The 23,468-nt window shown below is 32.1% G+C and overlaps 2 protein-coding genes across 2 annotated transcripts in view; one reads left to right on the top strand and one right to left on the bottom strand.

Annotated features, from left to right (window-relative positions):
* Nucleotides 1-10,300, top strand: part of LOC143241040 (aquaporin-7-like) — a 43,095-nt gene extending 32,795 nt beyond the window's left edge. Inside the window, exons 4-7 of the mRNA XM_076484498.1 lie at nucleotides 212-330; nucleotides 2,124-2,341; nucleotides 7,914-8,077; nucleotides 9,447-10,300. Of these exons, the coding sequence (XP_076340613.1) occupies nucleotides 212-330; nucleotides 2,124-2,341; nucleotides 7,914-8,077; nucleotides 9,447-9,472 (527 nt within the window). The 3' untranslated portion in view covers nucleotides 9,473-10,300. The remainder of the gene's footprint in view (nucleotides 1-211; nucleotides 331-2,123; nucleotides 2,342-7,913; nucleotides 8,078-9,446) is intronic.
* A 148-nt stretch (nucleotides 10,301-10,448) lies between these two features.
* LOC143241045 (uncharacterized) lies at nucleotides 10,449-20,664 on the bottom strand. Its single transcript, XM_076484512.1, has 2 exons — nucleotides 20,272-20,664; nucleotides 10,449-15,261 (listed from the first exon to the last, which is right to left on the bottom strand). The coding sequence occupies exons 1-2, from the start codon at nucleotides 20,333-20,335 to the stop codon at nucleotides 14,531-14,533; spliced, it is 795 nt and encodes a 264-aa protein (XP_076340627.1). The 5' UTR covers nucleotides 20,336-20,664; the 3' UTR covers nucleotides 10,449-14,530.
* Between the last annotated feature and the right edge of the window lie 2,804 nt (nucleotides 20,665-23,468).

The following is a 23,468-nucleotide window of genomic DNA, read 5'->3' as shown; positions in this document are numbered from 1 at the left end:
CCCGATGTGGCTTTGCTATAAGAACCCCCCCCACACACACACACACACTCAATTAATGTGCTTTTGATGTACATCCCAGGTTTAACTTATCAAGCAGACTAAACGTTTGTAAATTACAGGAAATCGTATATTACTTTTCCTTGATACTAAGAATAATATAAATTTTGAAACACATTCTGTTTCACCTTTTTTGTTTTTTATGGAATTTTAGATGCCCTAAATTGGTTTGACGGCGGCAACAGGACAGTTGTTGGACCAACGGGCACTGGTTACATCTGGGCTACTTACCCAAAGGACCATGTTTCTATTGCAAATTGTTTTCTGGACCAGGTAAGAATATGTCATCTCAATTTCGCGAAGTGTATTGACCGAGATGTCTACAAGCATAATTAATTATTCGCGAATTGCGTGGATCAAATATTCTAGTGGTGCGGTTATTCATTTTAAAAAAATGATAAATTGAAATCAAAATGTCCAAATAGCAAGAACTGCTGGGTTTCAGCACACTTCAGTAATAAAAAATGTAGGACTTTTAAAGCATTTTGAAATGCGAACCACTTTGTGATGATGTTTCACAAATAAATGAGAAATAAGATGAGTACTGCCTACATGTCTGGAAAATTTGCAGGATTGCATAAGTATTATTTAGAATGAAAATTATTAAAGACAAATAACATGATGTCACGCTGTTTATGCTGTTTCTTGGGTGGCTCACCATGATAACACGAAAGTATGCAATCTATCGAGATGAGATGTTACATTGTGTATTGTGTGTTAGTGATGTTTAGCTTAAAGAAATACTGAAGAGGAATTTTGCGCACTCAACTAAAACAATATGTTAGAAAAAAGTAATTAATAAATTACTGAGAAAAAAAGAGAATTTAGATAACTTAGTATTGGTGTTAACAAGGTTCTCTATCAATTACGCTAGGCCAAGATGGTTTTAACTGTTTGGAATTAAGCACAAACTACACAATGGGTTATTTATGCTCTTCCCACTATGGGTATCGAAACCCGGTTTCTAGCAGTGTGAGTCTGCAACCATACCACTGGGGGTGGTCAACAAGAACTAGAGACAGATAAACATGTGAAAAAGAAATAGTAATAAATATAAATTATAAATTACATACGATAAACAGAAAGAAATCAAGATACCACTGATAATTTCTACAAGATAATTATAAATTTCTTCTCCGTAATTTGTATTAAGAGTGTTCTGGAATCGAATCTGTGAGTATGCCAGTAGTGTGGACTTTTTTACTTGTAACACTGACCAATAACATATAGGAAAACGTTATGTTCTTGTAAATTCATTCTTACTCTTGGAAAATACACACTTCTTGCTTTTCCACATGGGGCTATCTGTTGTGTCCACATCAACAACTTAGTATTTATAACTGTTTCGTTTTAGAGAAAGCCCTGAAAAAATTATCATAGCTATTAATCAGAAGAAAGAACATACGTATTTCAATCTTATATTGTCCAACATGCTTTATCCCACGGTAGGACAGTAGTAATTCTAGGAAATTACAACGTTTAAGTCCAGGGTTTAATTCCCCGAAATGGACACGGAAGATAGTCCATTTTTGGTTTTAGACAAAAAAAAACAGCAAACAAACAAATGTGCTTTAATTTTCCTTAGTGCTCTAAACAGTGTGTTTAGATATCCCTAGATCCGCCATGGCCAGGGATTAGGGCACTTGACTCTCAAACTGAGGATAACGGGTTTGAATCCATTTCACAACGAACATGTTCGCTCTTTCAGCCGTGCGGATGTTATGTTATTTGATGATTTATCTCATTATTCGACGGTAAAAGAATAGCCTAATAGTTGGTCGTGGGTGGTGATGACTAGCTGCCTTCTATTTAGTCTTTCACTGCTAAATTAGGGACGGCTAGCGCAGATAGTCCTCATGTAGCTTTGCGCGAAATATAAAACAAACAAACGTATCCCTGTAAGCTGTGTTCTAAGACATAATTATTTCTCCCCTTGTGCGCCCAAACACAATCATTTCTCCTTTTCTCAAAAACAGAACAAAAATCAAACTAAATATATAAGATAAATTAGTATACTTTCGTTATTCACCACTTTATCTTTACCATATTTGTATTTCTTTGTTTAGATCGTTGGAACCGGAATAGTAATGTTCTCAATCTTAGCTGTAGTTGACGAAAGAAATATCAAGTTTCCGCTGTGGGGAGCTGCGATCGTCATTGGTTTCATGATTGGATCTGTGGCTATGGCTTATGGTACTAACTGTATGGCCGCTTTAAATCCAGCTCGTGATTTTGCTACGCGAATATTCACCGCCGTTGCTGGTTGGGGCTCAGCGCCCTTCAGGTGAGTTATTTTTTTCTTTATTCTTAAAAGTTGTTTTTGCATGAAGAAATAAAAAGCTATCATTTAGTGAAGTTCATCTGTAAGCAAACACAAAACTGTTATCCCATAGCTGTCATTTGTTCATTAAAACACAACTTTTATAGTATGGTGATTAGAGTACTCGACTCGTAATTTTAGGACCACAAGCTCGAATACTCGTCACCGAAGATGCTCACACTTTTATTAGGAGGAAGATTATAAGGTAATAGTAAATCCCACTGTTCTTTGTTAAAAGAATAGCTTCAGAATTGGTGGTGGGTAGTGTTAACTAGCTGTCTTCCCTCTAGTCTATCTCTGTTAATTTAAAAATAGTTAGCTCAGGTAGCCATCTAGTAGCTTCGTGCTAAATTAAAAAACAAAACACATAAATGTCTTTATGTTACCTAAGCTTATAGATTTGTACATGAAAATGTTAATTGTTTTAATAAACATTTGTTACAAGCACAAAAAAATTCTGATTTGTTTTCTTGGAAAACCCCAGTAGGTTTTAAAATCTATAAGTTGCAATGTTAAACTAGTTTTTCGGAATTTGCAAACTGTAATGTTAAATTAATGTAGACATACGTGTCTTAAAACAAAATTTCCATTCCTACTCAGTGGCTCAATGGTAAAGTTGAAAGCTCATATTGCTATAATTCGGGGTTCGATCTTACAATGAGCACATCACTGATGGCCCACTGTGCAGCTTTATGTTTAAAAACAAGCCCGCAAATAAACGTAAAACTAAACAAAAACTGCTGTAATATACTTAGTTTCCTCTACGAATCATATGTTTTTCGTTTCGTTTGTTGGTATTAAGCAAAAGTCTACAAAATCTGTTAGCTGTACACTGTCGCCGCAGGTACCTAACCTCGCTTTTTAGTATTATAAGCCTTCAAACTTGTTACAGAATCATCGCGTAGTATAGAAAAAGGCTCAAGTGAAGTTACTTTGAAATTAACTGGAATATTATTATCTGTTTCGGTTCCAATTCTTTATTTGTTTTATGAGTTTCGATGCCTCTTACGAAAATTAAGGCGTTTTAGATGCTGCTGTATCATCGATGATTATGGGTCAGATTTATCTGGTAGTACCCCTATCATCTCTGGGTAGCCTTCCCCTGTTTAACAGAGAAAGATTAGAGGGAAGAGAGCTTGTTAGTTTAAAATTGATAGTGTATTAATGCTGTTCCTTTAACAGGTTAAAATTGATACGTGTTAATGTTCTTTCTTTGATAGTTTAAAATTGGTGATATGTTAGTATTATTTCTTTGATAGTTTAATTAGTTCCTTTGTACAGTTCGTTTTATGAATTTTTTTTAAAATATTGTTTATTTATTCTAATGTAAGTCAGAGAATTTCTAAAAATCAGGTTAAGTACAGGATTCGCAAATAAACATTATTTTGCTGTTTGTAAGTTCATATGTCTGCTATTAAGGTCAAAGGTCACTTACACATTTTGGAAACGATGATTAAGTTCAACATAGTAGTATTTTAAACTAAATGTTTTCGATAATCAAGCTTTTTAATAATGATTTTGCAAGAATATTTAAGCATGATCGAACAGCCATGGAAACGTACCTCCTCCCTTCTATCTTTGGCAAAAAAATAACTTGAAATAGCTTTTGATTTTGAGATGTGTTTGAATTTTTGAACTTTTGGCTCATGGTTTTTTTTCAAACCTTTCTTTATTACCTTGTTTTCAATAACACGAACCATATCTATGTTCAATGCATTGAATGACTGGGGCAAGGAGTTTTAATTCGGAATCATAACCATGAATAAAAAAGTTGATACTGATTAAATTGGGACGTTACGTTCGGAGTATGTTACTGTGTGAAATATTCTACTGTGTAAATTTTTCTCTTTCCGTGGACAACATTGAATTCTTCTTTTTTTCTGAACGTTGTTTTTTATTTTACATTCTTTAACACCCTCTTCAACCATTTAACCAAGTCTTAGACGCATGTTTTCAACTTTTATAACTTTTACATGCTGAACTTATGCACCGCAGGCCTGAGAAAAACAGGTTGTTAGGGCGCTTCAATCGCAGTCTGTGGGCCGCGGGTTCGAATCCCTATCCTACTAAATGTGCTCGCTCTTTCAACCCAAGGGGCTTTATAATGTAAAAGTAAATCTACTATTATTTGATAAAGAAATAGCTCAAGAGTGAACAATTGATGGTGATGCCTTCCCTCTAGAATTTAATTACTAAGTTAGGGACGCAGATATCAGTCGCGTAGCTTTGAGCGAAATTCAAACAAACATGACCGTAGTTTTACAATTATATCTTCCCTGGAGAAATAGTAGTTAATTACACATGTTTCTTGAACATATAAGTGATATTTTGTTAGTAAGCAAAACTTCGGAAAATAATATACCATGTTAACTTCCATTTATTGCTATTTAATTTTAGTAAACAAGCCAAACTCTCAGCTCCTCTCCTATTTTAAAATAATAATAATAATCAATCAAACAAAGAAGTAAAGAGGTAAACTGACTGGCATCTATTCTTATATTTGTTTATAGTTGGCTTTAATTAAATAAAACGTTCAGAAACTTGTTGTGTAATTTAACGCCTTGTCAGGATGTTAAAGGACTTTCTGTCATTTTCTGTGATGATTCGTATTGATGGTGCTAGTATCCTAGAATGGTCAAGATATATACATATATATGTATGTGTGTAGAATGTTTTGAAATATAGGCTTATATGTTTTGAAGGTCAAATTTTTTCTTGTTTTTTGTTTAAGAATCTTTGTTGGGAGTCGTGTTTCTTTGTTTGCTTTTGCATTGTTTGTTCTGTATTAGACTTAAATATTTTGCAAAGCAATAAACAAAAATGCTAAATGTTTTACTTTTTTTAGTATTTCATGTACTCTAATAATAAAAAGTATGAGAATTTTGATTAAATGAAATATATACGTATGTTTACGTTAGCGCTTCTTGCCCTCGTACGACGTCATACAATAATAAAACTCTTGATATTAGAAAAACGATTTTTTTACGCGATGTGCATTCCCCAACTTCGCAAACCTTTTGCCATGTATGCATGTAGAATTGCAATAGGGGTCTCGATTTTTACAATTATCTTCTGTTTCACATCACAGAGAACTTTATTTTTCTCCATTCGAATGTGCAGAAAAAATTGAGCAGCTGTAGTTACTGCGCGTAGTGGAGCAAAACGAAGATAAAGAGGTCACACGTAGATTCGATGTATTTTTACATTTTACGTTTTTGTCTTTGGACAAGAAAAAGAATTCAACAGAAATTGCAATAAAAGGGTGCAAATCACTCATAGCCACCACGCACTGTCATTCCTTCCAACTGTTGGCACCCCAAGTAAGCACTGGCGCCACGTGTAATCGGCTAGTTGTCCTAATTTCGTTTCTAGGAATAAATTATTTACTTAGTGTTTTGGATATTGTTTCAATAACACTTGGTTTCGATAACTGTATGAAAGTCTTAACTGGTAGTAGCAAACGCTGGTTCCTAACAGACATTTACAGGTGTTGTATATGTTTTGTAGACGAAAACCAAATAAGTAACAGCTTAGTTTTGTGCACCTAAGTGTGATGTGGCAAACATATGGATACACTAATAAGACTGTTCTAAATAAACTGAACAAGTTAACTACGTCACTAATGGCCGCTGTTTGTAGATTATAGCGATTAAGAATAGCTCTCGCATCATTATCCATTATTTTAATATGCATTTCAGGACAGCAACTTAAGTGATTTATCAGTAACAGAATAAGACGGCTAAAAACAATAAGTTCTCCAGTTTCGCACTTCACTACACAGCATCGTACACCTATGTTGGATCTTTGTTGAAATCACCAGAATTTATGACTGCCTAACTTTGATAGAAAATGAGAAGGAAATACGTTCCCTTTCTACCCTATGTATTGGATGATGTGCTAGGACTAGCTGTATTCTTCACAGATAAGTCAAGGTTTAATGTGTACACAAGATCGGCATGATTTTGGCTGGAATTACTGTAGCATACGATTTGTTCAGTTCAATATTTTGAAACGTGATAGGCAAGTATTAATAATGGTAAGGGGAAGTATTATTTTAAATAGAAGAACAAATCTTGATGGAACAATATTCTGTTCGGGAGTAAATTGGATTCAGTTGTTTGCCCTTCTGCGAGTATATTGACCTAACTTTATTTTAATGCAGACTAATGCTTGGTGTCAGTCATACTGCTATAATTTTGATGACCTACTTTAAACAAGAAAACACAAATATAATAGACTGACCATAAAGAAGTCTCGATTTGAATTATTATAGAACATCTCTGGTGTATGTTATTCATTTATTTGAAAATATCTTATCTACAAAACCAAGAAAATTGTGATGAACAAGTAGGTAAAAAATGCTTTACAATAAACTTCCTGTCCCCCAGTGGCTCAGGGGCTTTGTGCTTTATTCAAAACGACAACAACAGTAAACTTCCATATAAATACTTTATAATAAAAGGCGGAATACAGTTTTGCAAGTCAACAGGCAAGTATTATACTTGAATCAATAAAATAGTCATAATGAAGTTGACATAATGAATTACGTTTCAGATTGTTTAAGTTTTTCAGAAAAATATTTTATGTGTTTTAGTTTCTTGGTAAACCACGTAATTCACTAATGTTTAGAAAATGATATAAAGTTGACAAAAGAAGCATATAAAAGAACAAACGATTTTATTCTACAAACACATGATACAACTACGATATGTGACTCTGTAATTAGTTATTCAGAAGATATGGTCAAAGATACAAACTAACAGTGAAAACTTCACACTTAATTACCTTAAGGCAATGCTATAGCCACTAGCATTGTGACGATGTTTAATTCTTGTATAAGTAAAGAGACACTATCAGTTATACTGTAGCTGTGGGATGGCATGAAAAATATTAACCTTTGAAGATCACAGTACATACTACTAATACTACTAATTGCACATATAAAAACAAAAACATGTATCATACCCGCAGGCCACCATCTCATTAATCCGTGGAAATTAACTGGAAGTACTACTTACAAAGAAAAGAAAAAGGGTTAAAAGTTATTCTATTAATTTTCTTATCAAATCATTTAATATAAACTTTGAAATCAGCTCACAAGTGATTAACCACCTTTTACACTTCCAACTCGTTGATTTCTCGTACATATCCCTGTATCGGTTCAGCGAAACATCTACCAGTTAAACACCTTCAAAGTAATAACTTCATACTGGACAGAATAACATAATAAAACTTATTGGATATAATTCATAATGTTATCCAAGTTACTTAATCCTGAAATCTGTATTTTAATTCATTGTTTCCATTCGTGATTACTCAAAGCATTGATTTAAATGTATTTGCTTTATACTTCTCAGTGATAATTCAAACAATTTATTAAATTTACATCACTATGATGAAATTTATTAACTTTTAATTTTAATGGTCCACGACATTAGTCTTTCCCTATCACACACGCACACAAATTTTAGTCAGTTTTATTTTGTATTTATTAACTTTAAACACATTATTAAGTAATTTGTTTTGTATACCGTAGTTATCGTAACTACAATTACTGGTGGATCGGATTGGTGGGGCCCCATCTAGGCGCTATTGTTGGAGGATGGCTGTACTATTTAGGTGTTGAACTTCACTGGCCAGATGAAGAAGATGGGGCAACAGAGAAAGAGCTGAAAGAATTGATAGATAACGATGACAATGGTAAGGGTATTTTGTAGTGTAAAGATTAAGTATCATTGCTATATTTATTACTTTAATTAACATGTTCTATGCCTCCTGGTAGCTTAACACTGACTCTGAGGCCTTATAACTCTAAAAATCGATACGCACTATTGGCGCAGCACAGTTAATCCATTGCCTAGCTTTGCCCTTAACAACAAACATATGCTAATTAATTTCCATTAAACTAAAAATATAGTTATGTGTAAAAATAATTTTACATTCATGTACTTTCACTGATTTTTTTTTCTGTTTTGGAAATACGTGCTATAACTAGACATTATATAGTTCCTGGATTAAATTAAAGGTTTCGAAGGAAATGAATATTTCACAATGTTCTGATATTCTCTGCTGCTCTTGAATGGGGAAAACAATAGTAACGTTGTTTTGTCTTGTTTTTAATTCCGTTTTGTCTTTTATAATAAAAATAAATAATTGCGGTTGTAGTTACATGTTTTAATTTCTTTATTTAAATATAGACTAGTGATATTGATAAATCATTACGTTACCATTTTGGTCTATGTTTCCCTTTTTTATACTATAGTGGGATTAACTATGCTCACAGTTATTTCATCAGCATTATTATCTTTCGTAAAGTTGACTTGTTTGTAGTTTATCATAAAACTATACAATGGGTTAGCTGTGATTTTTAGCACCATGAACATCGAAACCCGGTTTCTAGCTTTATAAGTCCACGGACTTTCCTCTGTGCTGCTGGGAAAGTCTTTTGTAAGGAAAGCAATGGGCTTATTTCTCTTTTTAAAAATAAGTCAGCTGTAATTATGTTTTTAAAAATCTTCTCATTATGTCTCTATAAACTATGTGTAACAATAGCAGGTCTATCTTTTGTCATCCTCAAGTCGTTCAATACCACAATTCATCAGCTGTACGATTAGAAAAAAACATTTAGCCGGCAGCTGGTGCCATTATTTTTCCATTACTTAATGATGATTCATTCCAGCAACTGAGTTCAGTGCTAGAGCATTCATGATGGTTCGGCTCACCACAGAACCTATATTAAACATTATAAGAAAGAGAAAGTTGATTTTCCGATTCCTTCCTCCCCAGTAGCACAGCGGTATGCCTGCAGACATACATCGTTAGAAACAGGGTTTCGATACCAGTTGTGGGCAGAGCACACACAGCCCATAGTGGGGGCATTATAATGTTTTGATCAGTTACAATATTAATTGGCAAAAGAACAGTCCAAGGGTTGTTGTGGGTGATAATGACTAGCTGCCTTCCCTCTAGTGTTTCACTGCTAAATTAGTAACAGCTAGCGCATGTAGCTTTGCGTGAAATTCAAACCAACCCGATTTCATAATTTTTCTATTCTGTTCTTCTTTCACAGTTAAAAAAGGCAAGACTGCTGTTTAACAACATAGAAAGTTAACTTGGAAAGATGAAAATCATAGAAATTGATATTAAAGAAAAATCTACATAGCCGAGTTACTGGAAGAATTTTCAGCACCCTAAATATTTGAAGGCACGGAAAGAAATAATAAAAGATTCGTATAGCGTACAGCTTATTCATGTAAATCGAAATGTTTATACGCTATGACTCTTGACGTTAAAGTATAATAATCCAATGTATTGTTTATTTTATTGTTTTGCTTGTTTGTTATCAAATATAAAAAGCATTTTTACTTAAATAGTTAAGGTAAAGCATAAATTTTATTTACGTGTATCACGACTTCAAACATGTACCTATTTACTGCAGAACTAAAAAATAACATTTAAAGCTATAGTATATTACATTAAAACCTTGAAAATTTTGTAAATTTAAATGTTTGTTTATTTAGATTTATTAGTTTTTACCTATAAACAGTTAATTATGATTCTCATGATCTTATTTTCAGGTCTATATATATTAGGGGAAAATATTATTGATTCTAAGATTTTAAGACAAAATATACAGGACATCTAATGTTAGAGCAGTGCTGTTTATTTCTGCAAAATAATTTATTTTCTGTGGTTTAAAATGAACAATAACTTACAATGATGTTTCAGTTCATTTGGGTTAAAGTAAAACAAGTGTTTCCACATGGTCAATTATTTTGTCGAATTTGTTAACGTTTTCGAGATAGTACTATTTAAAGTCTGCCAGTACAGACAGAATAAATAAATTTTGAATCATAGTTTATATTTTACCTCTTCTAAGATTCGAAACTGAATAAATGGCTGGTTATGCTTTCACGCAATTAAGAGGTTTCTTGTTATTTTTCGTTTTTGTCAAAACTTCACTATATAGTGTCTCGCACAACCTTCATAAAATAAAACTTAATGTCCTGAGACAGGTTGATAATGACATAACGATCTAGAGGTGTTCCTACGGATATGTTAATTAATATTACTTATACCATGACTTCTCCCTAAATTCTTTAATTATGTTAATTCGCAACAGCACAATTATAGCCAAGGTAAAGAATGTAATCCACTACATTTTATAGGAATTTGAAATAAAAGTTTTCACGTTTAATTTCTACGTTGGTCACAAAGTATACATTGCTAATCCCATGGAAATGAAACACTGTAATTGATATTTCTGCTACCATTCTAAAGTTATAAAACAGCTTTTCACTTGCTTTCACTGTGAGTTATTACATTCTGATTTTGAAAAACTATAGCATAGACTAATTTGTTTATCACATTTGACCTCTCGTTACATAATGCTTTTTTGCATCACAAAATATTTCTATGATTAGCAAATGGGTCAAGGTTTAAAAATACCATAATCAATAAATATAAAAGATGCAAATTTCTAATTTATAATTAAATTTTATTTTCGATATTTGTACTTTTACTGAAACTAACTTATGAAAAGTAATAATTAGATTTTTATACAAGCAAGTATAATTAAAGTACGTATTTAGTATTGTGATTTTCTTTTTCAAACTTTACATAAGTTATTTCACCAAACTTTTAAAAATCAAATTGAACAATCGTTGTTCGCTCCTCTACATAAAAAATGTTCTCAACCCATACCAGCCGTTTTTCACATATAATTGTAATTTACAAACTTTAAAAACACTGTTTAACGAAAAATAAACCTTACATTAATGTAATTGCTAAGTACATGTTGTCATGAAATAAAAATTCCTCTTTGGCAATGAAACATATTTCGAGAAATATTTTTAGCAAGTTATCAATTCTTAACATGTTTTTCACTTGTGGATACACAAATTACGTCCAGTCATTAGTTAGGGTCTAACATTTACATTGAATCATTGAATTATAAAAATATATCTTCCTTTAGACTTGAAAATAGTATGTTTTAAATGTGTAGTAACTTTACTTGACACTAGATAAATATTTGTAGAAATAATAATTTTCAAAGTAATAAATATCATATACAAGTAAAATTTTGTAGTTGACTATACAACTAGGTTTGTAAGAGGGAATTTTTTTTAGTCTGAGCAATCTTCAGTATTTGCTCATTAGAGTTTTGAATAAAAACCGGTTCCTTGGAAAAATATTGTTTACATTATTTTTATTCCATCAAAATCTGACATTACTGTGAAGGGGTGAACACTTCTGCAAGCCAATGTACGTAATTTGCCAAGAAATTCGTTTTTATAAAACTGATAGCTTTTAACTATTGAGTTTTATTTGGAATCTTTGCTGTCAGATTTCAGAATATTACTGGGCTTTTGTTTGATATCATTCGAAATATAATAGAATCAATTCATACCCAACTCTGCAATATCGTAGTTTTCTTCTTCGAAATCTTTGCTTTTTTATTCTTATAATTAACATCTGAGTTCGACGATTGAACTGGAATAGTATCTTTGATGGTAAGAAAACAGTATTTTCCTGCCTCGTCCGCAATTTGAGTAACTTGGTCTTTATTCTAAGAAGTATTTTTGATTCAATTTACATTCTCTTCAGAGTGTTGTGGTAAGATCAGAAATTTTCTTCTAGTATGGTGTTTTGGCCTTGAAATAGAAGTAATCCAAGAAACAACAATATAGAATTTTCTCGGCCATCTGAAGAGAAATGACTACCACTTGCAGTGCTTTTTGCAGCTTTACTAGAAATGATCCTATGAACGACATTGATTTTTCATGATCCATTCTTTACTAGTACTGCTTGTTTGACTTCTTAGCAGAAATGGATAGATTCCAGTACCTCATGAAAATACTGAATAAGCTGAAGCTGCTAACAGATGGATGGCACTAAACTTGTAGGTTTGAAGGATAACACAAGTATGCAAAGTATTTTGGTGTCTGTGACTGAACGAAGATTTCACCTTATAAAAAGTTAATTGGCTTTCTGACGTTGGGCTTACACTTTTTAATAAAGTCTCAATTTTCTGGAAAGTATAGGTAACAGATAATTCGTCAATAATTAATGGAACCATCATGGTCTTCTTTGTGTCATTTTTACATGTATCCGCCAAAAGCAACACGGGTATATTTAGTTAATGATTTTAAGTAAGGCTATTCAGTGTAGGGTCTTGCGCCAGGGATTCTTCTCGCTATTGAGTAGATATCTTTATATCCTATTGGTCAGTGCGTTCCCATCTCAAGATTGGCAGCCCTTCTATAACAGGCTTCTGGTCTACCATCATTCCCCTACCTTGTCAAGGAAGACAGGACTTGGAACATGAGTTCTGAAAAGTGAATTATCAATATATTGCCTACTAAAAATAACAGTGCACCCAGGAAGAACCTCAATTTTCAAACAAAATAAAAAAGGACAGGGAAACGACCCATAAGTAGAAAGTTCATAAAATTACTCTAGTTTTACGTTATGAAACATTTCTGTACTATCAGGAGGATGAAACAAATAAAACACTGCCTTGGAAATCTCCATGAATTTTATGATATCATACGTTTCTAAGAAATTAAACCTTCAGATCCTGACGAGTTCCTCCTCATCGGTCTCTTGGTGGAACAGTAGTAAAGTTACGGACTCACAACACTAAAATCTGGAGTTCGATTTCAAGTTATGGACACAATAAATAGCCTGATGTGGCTTTGCTATGAAACGTAACAACAGCATTCTCACTCGCTTCAGAGAATTCATTTCAAATGTTAGTATTTCTACGAGGACGTTAGATATCTATCTTCCTTTGTGAAAAGTAAGCTTGTAAACTGCGTTAAGTCAAACAAAAAAAGAGCTAGCTGGCATTCCTGTCGTGCTCGACATGGCCAGGTGGTAAGGGCGATCGGCTCGCAATCTGCTGATAATCCTCGAGTAGCTTTGCTCGAAATTCAAAAACAAATCAAGCATTCCGATCAAATGAAGCTTATCTGTGTACCAAAATAAAATTAATTCACTTGTCATGGACCTGGACCGTTAATAAAACACTCAGTTCCAGAATGACTATTTTTGGTCAGTTGGTAAATATTTGTATATAAATTCTTATTTGTAATAACTTTTGTATTGTCGTTTGTATATTAAAATATTTTTTGTTAAGAAAACAATTGTGTGTATCAATCATGTTGGTAAATATTATAAATTTGATACATATTGACATTCAATTAACATATAAATTAAAAACAATATTAAAATTCCCGGCTCTTTGGAATTGTAATTGATAATACAATAAATCGGACACTCATCCGAAATAAATTGTAATACGTAACAATAAGATATTGCTGAGAGTTTCGATAAATTACAATATATTCAGTGAAAACATTTCCGTTGTACTAATATTTTAAAACTATATATTCAAGTCAAAACACTTCCATTATATTGGTATTTTAAAGTGGCTTAACCTTTAAGAATGTAGCTTAATGAACCTAAAACTGAGTCTTCTACTTGTTTTTATTCTTTAAAATCCTGTAAAATCTTTCTGCTTTTGTACGGATGTCATACAGAGTTGAAATATGTGACTGAAATACAAACTTAAGGTCTAATGATATTATGTTTTGGAATGCAATAAGTTTGTTTGTTTAGAATTAAGCTCAAAGCTACACAATAGGCTATCTGTGCTTAGCTCACCACGAGTATCGAAACTCTGTTTTTAGCAGTGTGAATCCCCAGACATGCCGCTGTGCCACTGGTAATCACATGTAATGTGACGTAACATATTTCATGAAACCACATTGATATTTTGCCTACTTCTTACTAAATAAAATAAAATTTCTGAACATAATCATTTGTCTCACATCACAGTAGAGATATTAAATCAATGGAACAGCCTAGAAAACTTCCACGTAAAAGCTTTGTAGTCATAGAATTCACATTTTCTGTGGTTTTGAGAATTGCACTGTTTAATAGGTATAGAAAAACAGTAACTTACACACCAGTTGGAGATTATTATTACATTAGGTCCATTTATTTTTAGTTAAAAGAGGTTTGTGTAGAAAACTATTAGAAACTTATATGGCACATATTTCTTCTAAAACAACAACAAAATCTTATCAATTATGTTAGTTATCAAATAGGTAAAGCAATGGATGGGTTAAGTAAACTGTTACTGAGTGTTTAAGGAAGACTTTCATAACTTTGAAGATTAGAATTTCTTCTGAACCTAACAGCCATATCATACAGTCTTCCATCATTCCTCCCTCGGTAATATAAGAATGTAAGCAGCGCCACCTGCGCAATAATTATTATAAAAGGCATCACAATGGCTGCTTTTTTACCAGCTGATACATCTTCAACTCTTTTACGAGTTTTCTTGGTCGTTACTTCGGAAAATGTTGCAGCTGTGGAAGAGAATAAAAACGTTGTACGTTCTCTTGTGGTTGACGTTTCAGTGGACTCCGTAGAAAAGTCTCTTGTTAAAATAAAATGGTTTGTTGTTGCTTCTGATTCTGATATTATGGAGTACATAGTATACTCTGTTGTAGATGTTGCTGCTGGTGGATTAGTTGTTTCTGATCCTGATATTGTGGGGTGCACAGTAAACTCTGCTGTAAATGTTGCTGTAGGTGGATTAGTTGTTTCTGATACTGATATTGTGGGGTACACGGTAGACTCTGTTGTAGATGTTGCTGTTGGTGGATTAGTTGTTTCTGATACTGATATTGTGGGGTACACGGTAGACTCTGTTGTAGATGTTGCTGTTGGTGGATTAGTTGTTTCTGATCCTAATATTGTGGGGTGCGCAGTAGACTCTGCTGTAAATGTTGCTGTTGGTGGATTAGTTGTTTCTGATCCTAATATTGTGGGGTGCGCAGTAGACTCTGTTGTTGAATTGCTTGTTCCTTGTCCTAAAACACAATTAAAGCCTTGAAACAAACGGGTAATATTTAAAAACAAAGAGGTAATATTCGTGAAATTAAATTGAAATTAACTTTAACTTTTTTTTCCAAAATCGATATCTAATATTTTGATATACTCTTTTAAGTTGCAACATTTTTTTTTCATATTTTATACAAGCTTCGTAATTAGCTGTCACCCTGTGGGACAGCAATACGTCTACGTATTTATAACAGTAAATTCCGTGTGCAATTTCCATTGATGGAAATATAAAATAGCCTACTTTCGTTTCACTGTCAAACAAATTTTAATTAACTCGAAATTAAATACGTTATAGTTTCTTTATATGCACCTTAAATATTACAAAACAATTAAGAAATCGATTCCGCATTTACTTATACCGAGAAAAAACTTTGCGTCTGCACATTAATAACGAATTTATCTCATTTATGACTAAACTTATTATCAGTCTTATTTTAGCATAATATCACGTAGATTAAACAAAGTTTAAATTATATTTTGTTAGATATCTCCACATCTTAAATCCCGATCTTATTATATACATACATACATATTAACCTTGAGGCAGAAACATTATAATTTTAAGACTGTATCAGTTATATTGTAAATTTATGTTTGATTGACGTAGTTAACTATATCCCTTCCACCCAACCTCATTTAAAATAGTAGCTTTAATAGCATTTAAATTGTTATATTACAAAATACTAACCACCTTAATCTTCTCAGTTTACGGGAATCTGGTACCTTTATTCCCATAAATTAAGAACTGGTATATTAACAACTAGCGTTTATATAAACTTAAATCGGTCAAATCTCTTTTATGTGTGAAAATGTATTTCTTATTTCTTTACATACAAACAATTTGGCATAGCCTGGTAGTCAGATCACTCGATTTGCAATCTGCAGGTCGAAGAATCAGATTTCATCACTGACCATAATTGCCCTTTCAACTGTAAGGTTATTATAATGTGATACTCAATACCATTTTTCATTAGCAATTAGTAGCACAATAGTTGGCGGAGAGTGGTGATGATTAGCTGTCTTGCCTCTAATCTAATCTATCATCTCTCTAAGTTAAGAATGGCTAATAAAACTAATCATTACATAATTTTGTGCAAAATTCAACAGAAAACGAAGAAATATCTTTATATATATGTGTGTGTGTGTATAACTTATGTTAATAATAAATCTTTTATCATAAGAGGTATCATGGTTATAATAAAATAATTTACTTACAATATATTGTTGTTTTAATCGGAAGGTATTTAACACTTTTTTTTAAGAGAACGAAGTGAAACAATTTAGACTATTAACACATTCAAAAACATTAAGTGTAATTAACGCATGCAAAGCTTCCTGTTATAAACTAGCAAATTTGTAGTTAAGCACAAAGTTGCACAATGAGTTATATCTACTTTCCTACCACGGGTATTGAAACCAGGTTTTTAGCGTTGCAAACTTTCAGTTATACTACTTGGGGTTAGAAGTAACGACTATATGGTTAAACATTTGAAAAACAGTTTTCTATAGAGGATTAAATATATGAAACACCGCTTAATCGAACATATTGCTACTTCGTGAAATAATACCATAAGATAATGGGGTTATCACAGGCTCTTAACTTATGTCAGGTCTCTTGAGAGTCCCACATTTAACTGGTAGTCTATCATATATAACTAGTTGCTGTATGTATTATGATTCTGGTTGTACTATAGCAAAAAAAAAAAAAAAAATCGAACAAACTAAAATTCTTTATTATCTATACACATGTATATGAATATAATCTACTCACTACCTTACGTAATAAATCTCCTAATGAAGTAATTTTTTGCATACCTATTATTAACCAAACAGTTTACTTTCATGGTACATAGTCGTTAATCTAGTAGTGCTATTGTAAAAAATGCATTTTAAATTAAGGTAAAAAAGTGGTTGTAGTAAGTAATATTTATCTTTACAAGCGGATTATAGGTTATCATTTTCAATATTCGAGAAACACATTTTTTTAGTTAAGTAAACAAAATAATTAACTAATTTTCTATATAATTATAGTTAATTCAAAACAATATCAATTGATGATAAAAGGGTAACCTACATTCTTAAATATGATATACTCATAAATGACAAACCTACTAACACACATTTTGCATGGTCATAATTATATAGAAATATAAAATACAGCATTATAATATTTTAAATAGATACTCCATTAATCAATTACTTTACACATTTCCAAGTTTGTGAACAACTTCTCGTGACTAATGATATGGATTATGTTTTTGGTTTTTTTTTCAGAATTAATCACAAAATTACACGATAGGTTATCAGTGATCTACCCATTATTGGTATCAAAATTCGATCTATAGTGTGGGATTACTATAATTCCCTTCAAATTTGTTTGTCCACTGTAAAGCATTTTATTAATACTTTAAAAATTATGAATAAATATACTAAAACAGTTTTTAATATTCAAAGCTGCATGTGAGAGTCAATGTGAAGTTGCATTATAAAGATATGTAAAACAGTTAAGTTTTTTATTGTTCAGTGTTTCATAAGTAATGTAACACCACCTATAATAATATTTAAAATAATATATTTCATTCAGCTAGAAATTTCCTTTCAACTTTGATATGGCATCGATATTATTGAATTTAAAACATTTAGAGTACACAATGGATTTTCTCTAATGAATATTAAATCCGATGTTTTAAAAAAATACCTTACTTGAAATGTTACAAACCAAATAACCTACAACCTGTACTGTAATACCTTTATATACTAAAAGGTTAATATTTATGTGATTTGTTGTTCCTTTCATATTTATAATGCTGTCCTAAAACCAGATCGCTCTGTGGTCTCAATGGAAGGTGTAAAATGAGAGGCAATCACAACGCCGTTCCGTTTGAGATATTCCTGCAATACGTTTACATGAAACGACTAAAATCGTTGTTCTTATAATGACATAGTTGCAGACATGTTTTTAATAAAATATTCATAGTTTGACATTTTTATTTGTCTCTCTCACTCAATCTGTTCCTGCTTCGTAGTTATATCATAATTTTCGCAACATAATGAACACAATTACACTTTTTGATAAAAAATTAAATTAAGTCATATATAGACAATGAGGGACTAAAACAATATTCTAATACAATTGTTGTATAAAACTGTTCTGTTATTCCTCACTGAAATCAGAAATAAATAAATGTTACCTATATCTAGAAATTATTTTTCGTAATAGCATGTTTCAAGGCGAGATGACTACGAGTTTCATAAACCATATAATAATCCTGTCTTTTAGATGTTGGAATTATTTCTACTTACGCTTAATTTCTTTATTTTCAGTTAAGTTTTTATTTTTTACACATTTGTTATCTTCGTGTTTTCATAATACTCATTTTGATAGGTAATTATTGATACATGATGAAAAATAAATGCCGCGCCTGACGCAGATAACTTTGTCAATACTATGTAAAAGTTTAAATGAAATCCATGCATGACAGTTGTATAGAGTATAAAACTTTCCAATATTCCATCTCGTGTACTATTCATGATTTTAGAATTACAATATATATACTAGATTGTTCACAAATGTAAAAAAGCACAGAAGTGAAGCTGTGCTTTCAAACCCTATTTGTTAAGTCTTCTTCTGTATAGTGTTCAGTTGTTCTAACGCAAGTCCTTATAGAAGAACAAAAAATTCACTATGAAACCACTTTTATTGTAGCGAGATGTTTTTCAAACACCTAACATCTGTGTTTTTCTAGTTTTTAAACAATGTTCTTCAATTTATTTAATTTTTCTGATTTCAATGAAGAATATTATTTCTTCAATGATTATACGGTTTTGTCACAATATGCATAAGTTTTACGTGCCTTTTAATAATCCACATCAAGAAAAAAAAACATTTGTCAGACTACTGGTTAATAGTTGACATTGGTTCTTATAATACTCTAATCAGAAGTTTAGAATAAAAACGTGTCTTCAACTATAAACTTTAAAATAAAGAGATGAAATATTAGTTTACGCTATATATATTTTAAAAACCTGTTAATTCTTACTCGGTAATGTTACAGTTCTCAAATTATTTGTAAAAATCGACTTTCAGTCGAATATCCTTATTGATGCAAACACGACTGCATCCGACAGGTTTCGTTATTTTTGCTATGTTTATGTAAATATATATATATATATATAATTTATATATTAAAGTATATATAAATGCAAAATGAGGTTAATTTTAGTTTTTAGAAGTGTGTTATGAATTGAAACTAATAATCTTATCTAGCAGTTTCCTCCACAATAGCCCCCCCGCTAGTACAGCGGTATGTCTCCGGATTTCCAACGCTAAAATCAGGGGTTCGATTTCCTTCGGTGGGCTGAGCAGATAACCCTTTGCGACTTTGTTATACGAAAAACACACACACACCTCCACAATATTAATATAAGGACCCACATTGCGGTGTGGATGCACCGTCTATCAGTCTAATCTCCGTTTGTCAGTCGCACATGAGCAATAATTAAATAATAAGATAATAAAACAATCAAAAGAATAGAAATTAAGAAAGCGAGATGTGGGTACTCAATCCCACAACATCCCAGATCTATATCACCCTTCACTGCCTGCAGACAGTTGTGGGAAGGTGACACTTCTCCAAAATAAAGAAGAAAAAAAATAATGAGGTAGTACCACTTGGGGGTAAGTAAGTTAAACAAACTTACCTTCTAAAGTTGACATTCCGACTCCCATTATGATGATAAAGAACTAATTAGTAGCCCAGTAGCCAAATACATTAGTATAATGGTTCCCACCAGTTATATAAACTAACTAGTACAACTTTCAATTACTATCCATTACGTTCACTGTAACTACCAATTTTCAGATACTGAGTAAGCCTATATATGCAATAAGGTGTTCATCTGCAAAGTGTAAATATAAAATATGTTCATTTTCAATTTTCATAAAGATTTTATAAATTGAATGAAACTAATAATCTTACCTATCTGTATCCTCCATAATAGTAATGTAATAAAAATTACGGAAATCCATAAGTTATTTGTCATCGCTGACCAGAAGAAAATTATTTTCGATACGTCTCTGTAACCAGAAGTCGATCCTTTTCAATATGGCTCTGTAACTTAAAGTATCAAGATATGAGTCGTACGTCGGTAATCTTTACGATAGTTTTTAATGGTGAACCTAATCCTCACTAACTGGAACTTGTCTCAAAAAAGCAGTACATTATACACATGAATAATAATTTATAAATATATTTTCCCTTCTGTATATGGCTGAAATAATGGTTTGAGGAGAGGTACAAACACAAGCGAATTAAAAATGTTTGGCCTTACGATCACTGATAAGGTTCGATATTGCACGAAGCGTTGGATTAGTTGTTTTTGTTTTTTTTACAACTAAATGTATTACAGATACTCAAGTGTCGTGGCGTAACAACTTATAGTGCTGTTCTTAAAGGTTGAGCATTATCTTCGGACCATGCGATAACAACACCTATTATCCTATACGATAAGTTGTTTTACTTATAACGTCTGAAATTTATCTTTCTATCCATTAATAGTTACGAAAAATAGAAAAAGTAAAAAAATTCAAGGTTTTAGGTTATGAAAAGTGCATTAATAACAAAATCGAAAATTAGGCCGAATAAAGGGCAGATTAAACACTATTTGAACTTATGCTGAAATATTAGACAAATTTAAACATAGATAACGCTGTTGGACGGAATAAACTAAGTAATCCTTAAGTAAGTATGCGGACAACAAATTGAATATGATCCTAATATAATACTTATATCTTTCATAATGGAGATACTATACTAGCTTCACATTTAGATGTTCACGATGTGTAGAGAACAGTTCTTCATTAGATTTTGTTAGTACTAGTATTGTTCGTCATGTACACACATTTAGCATGTTCCAATGATATTCATTTTATTGTGGATCAATTCTGTTTCTTGTAACATAACTACTCAAGACATATTCTTCGTGGGAATCTTGCCTTCTCTGGAGTTCAAACATCCATCCATATGTTTGTCACATGTGATATATATATTTAAGAAGGAGAAACGATCCTGACTGGGTTCACATAACATATTACTTTGGCATTTAATTGCTGTAGCGGATGGTACTGAGGTTTTCTTTCAGAGCCATCCTGCTAGTCAGTTGTGGCTAGAATCAACCAAGTACCAGTATAAATCTGTTGCTAGTTGTTCCAACAACACCAATTGGGATACATTATTATCTGTTTATGATGGTGTAGCCTGTGCCCTTGTAGGACTTCATGGAAGGCAGGAAATTTAACTTTAGTATTTACTTCTCTGTTATCTGTTCTCAAAATCCAAGACCCTTAAATGGAACATTAAAAAGGCTTTTAAGACACTGCTCCTTTTTGCTTGCCACTTGCGCTTCACTTTATCATTCTTTGTTCCTTGTTGAAAGTTGCACCTTTTGGTAAAATGGTACAATAAGCTTTTCCAGATCAAGCCGACCATCAAGGTTTGGCCATCTAGTTTTTACATAGAGGTCATGGAGGTGAACTTGTTCTAAAGTTACTTCTCATTGGTCACAACCTTTCCACACATTGCTTCTCCTTCACAGAGTTGTAAAATCACTGTTGCGGAAATATTGCCTTTCCGTCATCAATAATATATTCACTTGCAAAAATGTTTCAGACACATGTTGACTCACAGAGTTCATCTGACATCGAACAGTTTTATTGCAAGTGATGTCAGTATTCAAATTTGTTTCGTTTCATTTTGGACACAGTTAAACTGAAAGCGTCCCTTTGGCATTGAAAAGTGTGATAATAGATTATGACACTTTTCAAAATGCAATTTTCCCGTTAGTTATGAACCATCGTCCTTTTAATTCTACTAATTATTTCAATCAAAACTATTTTGAAATAATTTTATTTTACTATTTTATGTTCTACACTTATTATTTATTGAATTTGTTATGTTATTAATCTCAGAATTCAACGATAATCAGAATAGCTTTATGCCGAAAAAGACCAATGAGCCAACAAAAACCTGTGATAATAAATGTAATATTGGATCACTGCTAGTATTTTCACCACTCTTATTCATTATCATGCTCTAAGACGAAGTACAAGAAAAATGTGTAACTTTAAAGATCTTGAATAATGTTATTACACTGAAACACACAAAATAACTATGCCAGTTTTTAAGCAAAATTGTGCTTCAGATGTGCATTTCATTCGGATTTCGAGTACATAAATTTATTCTATCAACTTTATTTTTCTCCTTCCCCACATGAAGGCTTTCTAAATTCTTGTGGATTCATCTGTTAGTAAATCTGTCTTCTTCAACCCCATTTCTATACTTACATGTAACACAAGTGTGAGATCTCCCTCAACTGACTTCTACTAGCCAACTAAGAAAGCAACAGCAATTCAAATGTTGGGCACAAAAACTTAACAAAGTATATAGTTCATCTTCAATCCATTAATTATTTTAGGTAAAAATTACTACAATTGTGATATTAATTCTAACCTGGATTATTTGAACTCTCTGGTCGATTTTTACTAATCCTTTTGCGTCTGATGACGGAAAATAATTTTTAAAACTGAAAATACCGTCTCCTTGTGAAAGTTTTCGTTGAGGAGGGAGGACAAGTACATTGTGTGACAGTAGTGTTCCTGAGATAGTTACGCTTCTTTCAGCCACCATACCCCATCTAAAGACATAACCATGATTTACCACTGAGGGTCTTCAAGTAAACATACCATCACACATCATTCTCTTTATTTGTAGACAGGGATGATGCTAACAAAACTATTTTTAATTATTTAGTTTTTCAGTCATCATCTTAGAATAGCTTGTTGCGTAGAGTCAATTTCCCCTTAATGTGAATTCCTGATATGGGGTGGAAACCTCTAAGGAAAAGTTTTGCCTGTCCAGTTTACTTTCTCTGGAATACAAATATTTCCCTTGACGTTTAAGAATTTTTTTCAGAATGATTTCAGATATTTTAAATAAAACACAGTTTAATAAAGCATTCCATGAAAGTAACCCAGAATCATACGATTATCAAACGCGATTTAATATGTAACTATATGAAGAAAACATACCAGTTATGGATAAAACTGGATTAATATATTGTTTTTCATGGAGATCTATCAAGCGTTACAAGAATGATGAAATGTGGAAGACGAATCAAG

The sequence above is a fragment of the Tachypleus tridentatus genome, chromosome 2 (genome assembly GCF_004210375.1).
Source record: "Tachypleus tridentatus isolate NWPU-2018 chromosome 2, ASM421037v1, whole genome shotgun sequence".
NCBI classification, from domain to species: Eukaryota; Metazoa; Arthropoda; class Merostomata; order Xiphosura; family Limulidae; genus Tachypleus; species Tachypleus tridentatus.
This window is presented reverse-complemented; position numbering and strand designations above follow the sequence as displayed.

What these genes read in the sequence shown, in the direction of transcription:
- LOC143241045 (XM_076484512.1), bottom strand. Translation starts at nt 20,335, where the DNA reads ATGACAAATAACTTATGGATTTCCGTAATTTTTATTACATTACTATTA. An exon ending in ATTATGGAGGATACAGATAG is followed by an intron (nt 15,262 to 20,271) that starts GTAAGATTATTA and finishes ATTGTGTTTTAG; the next exon opens with GACAAGGAACAAGCAATTCA.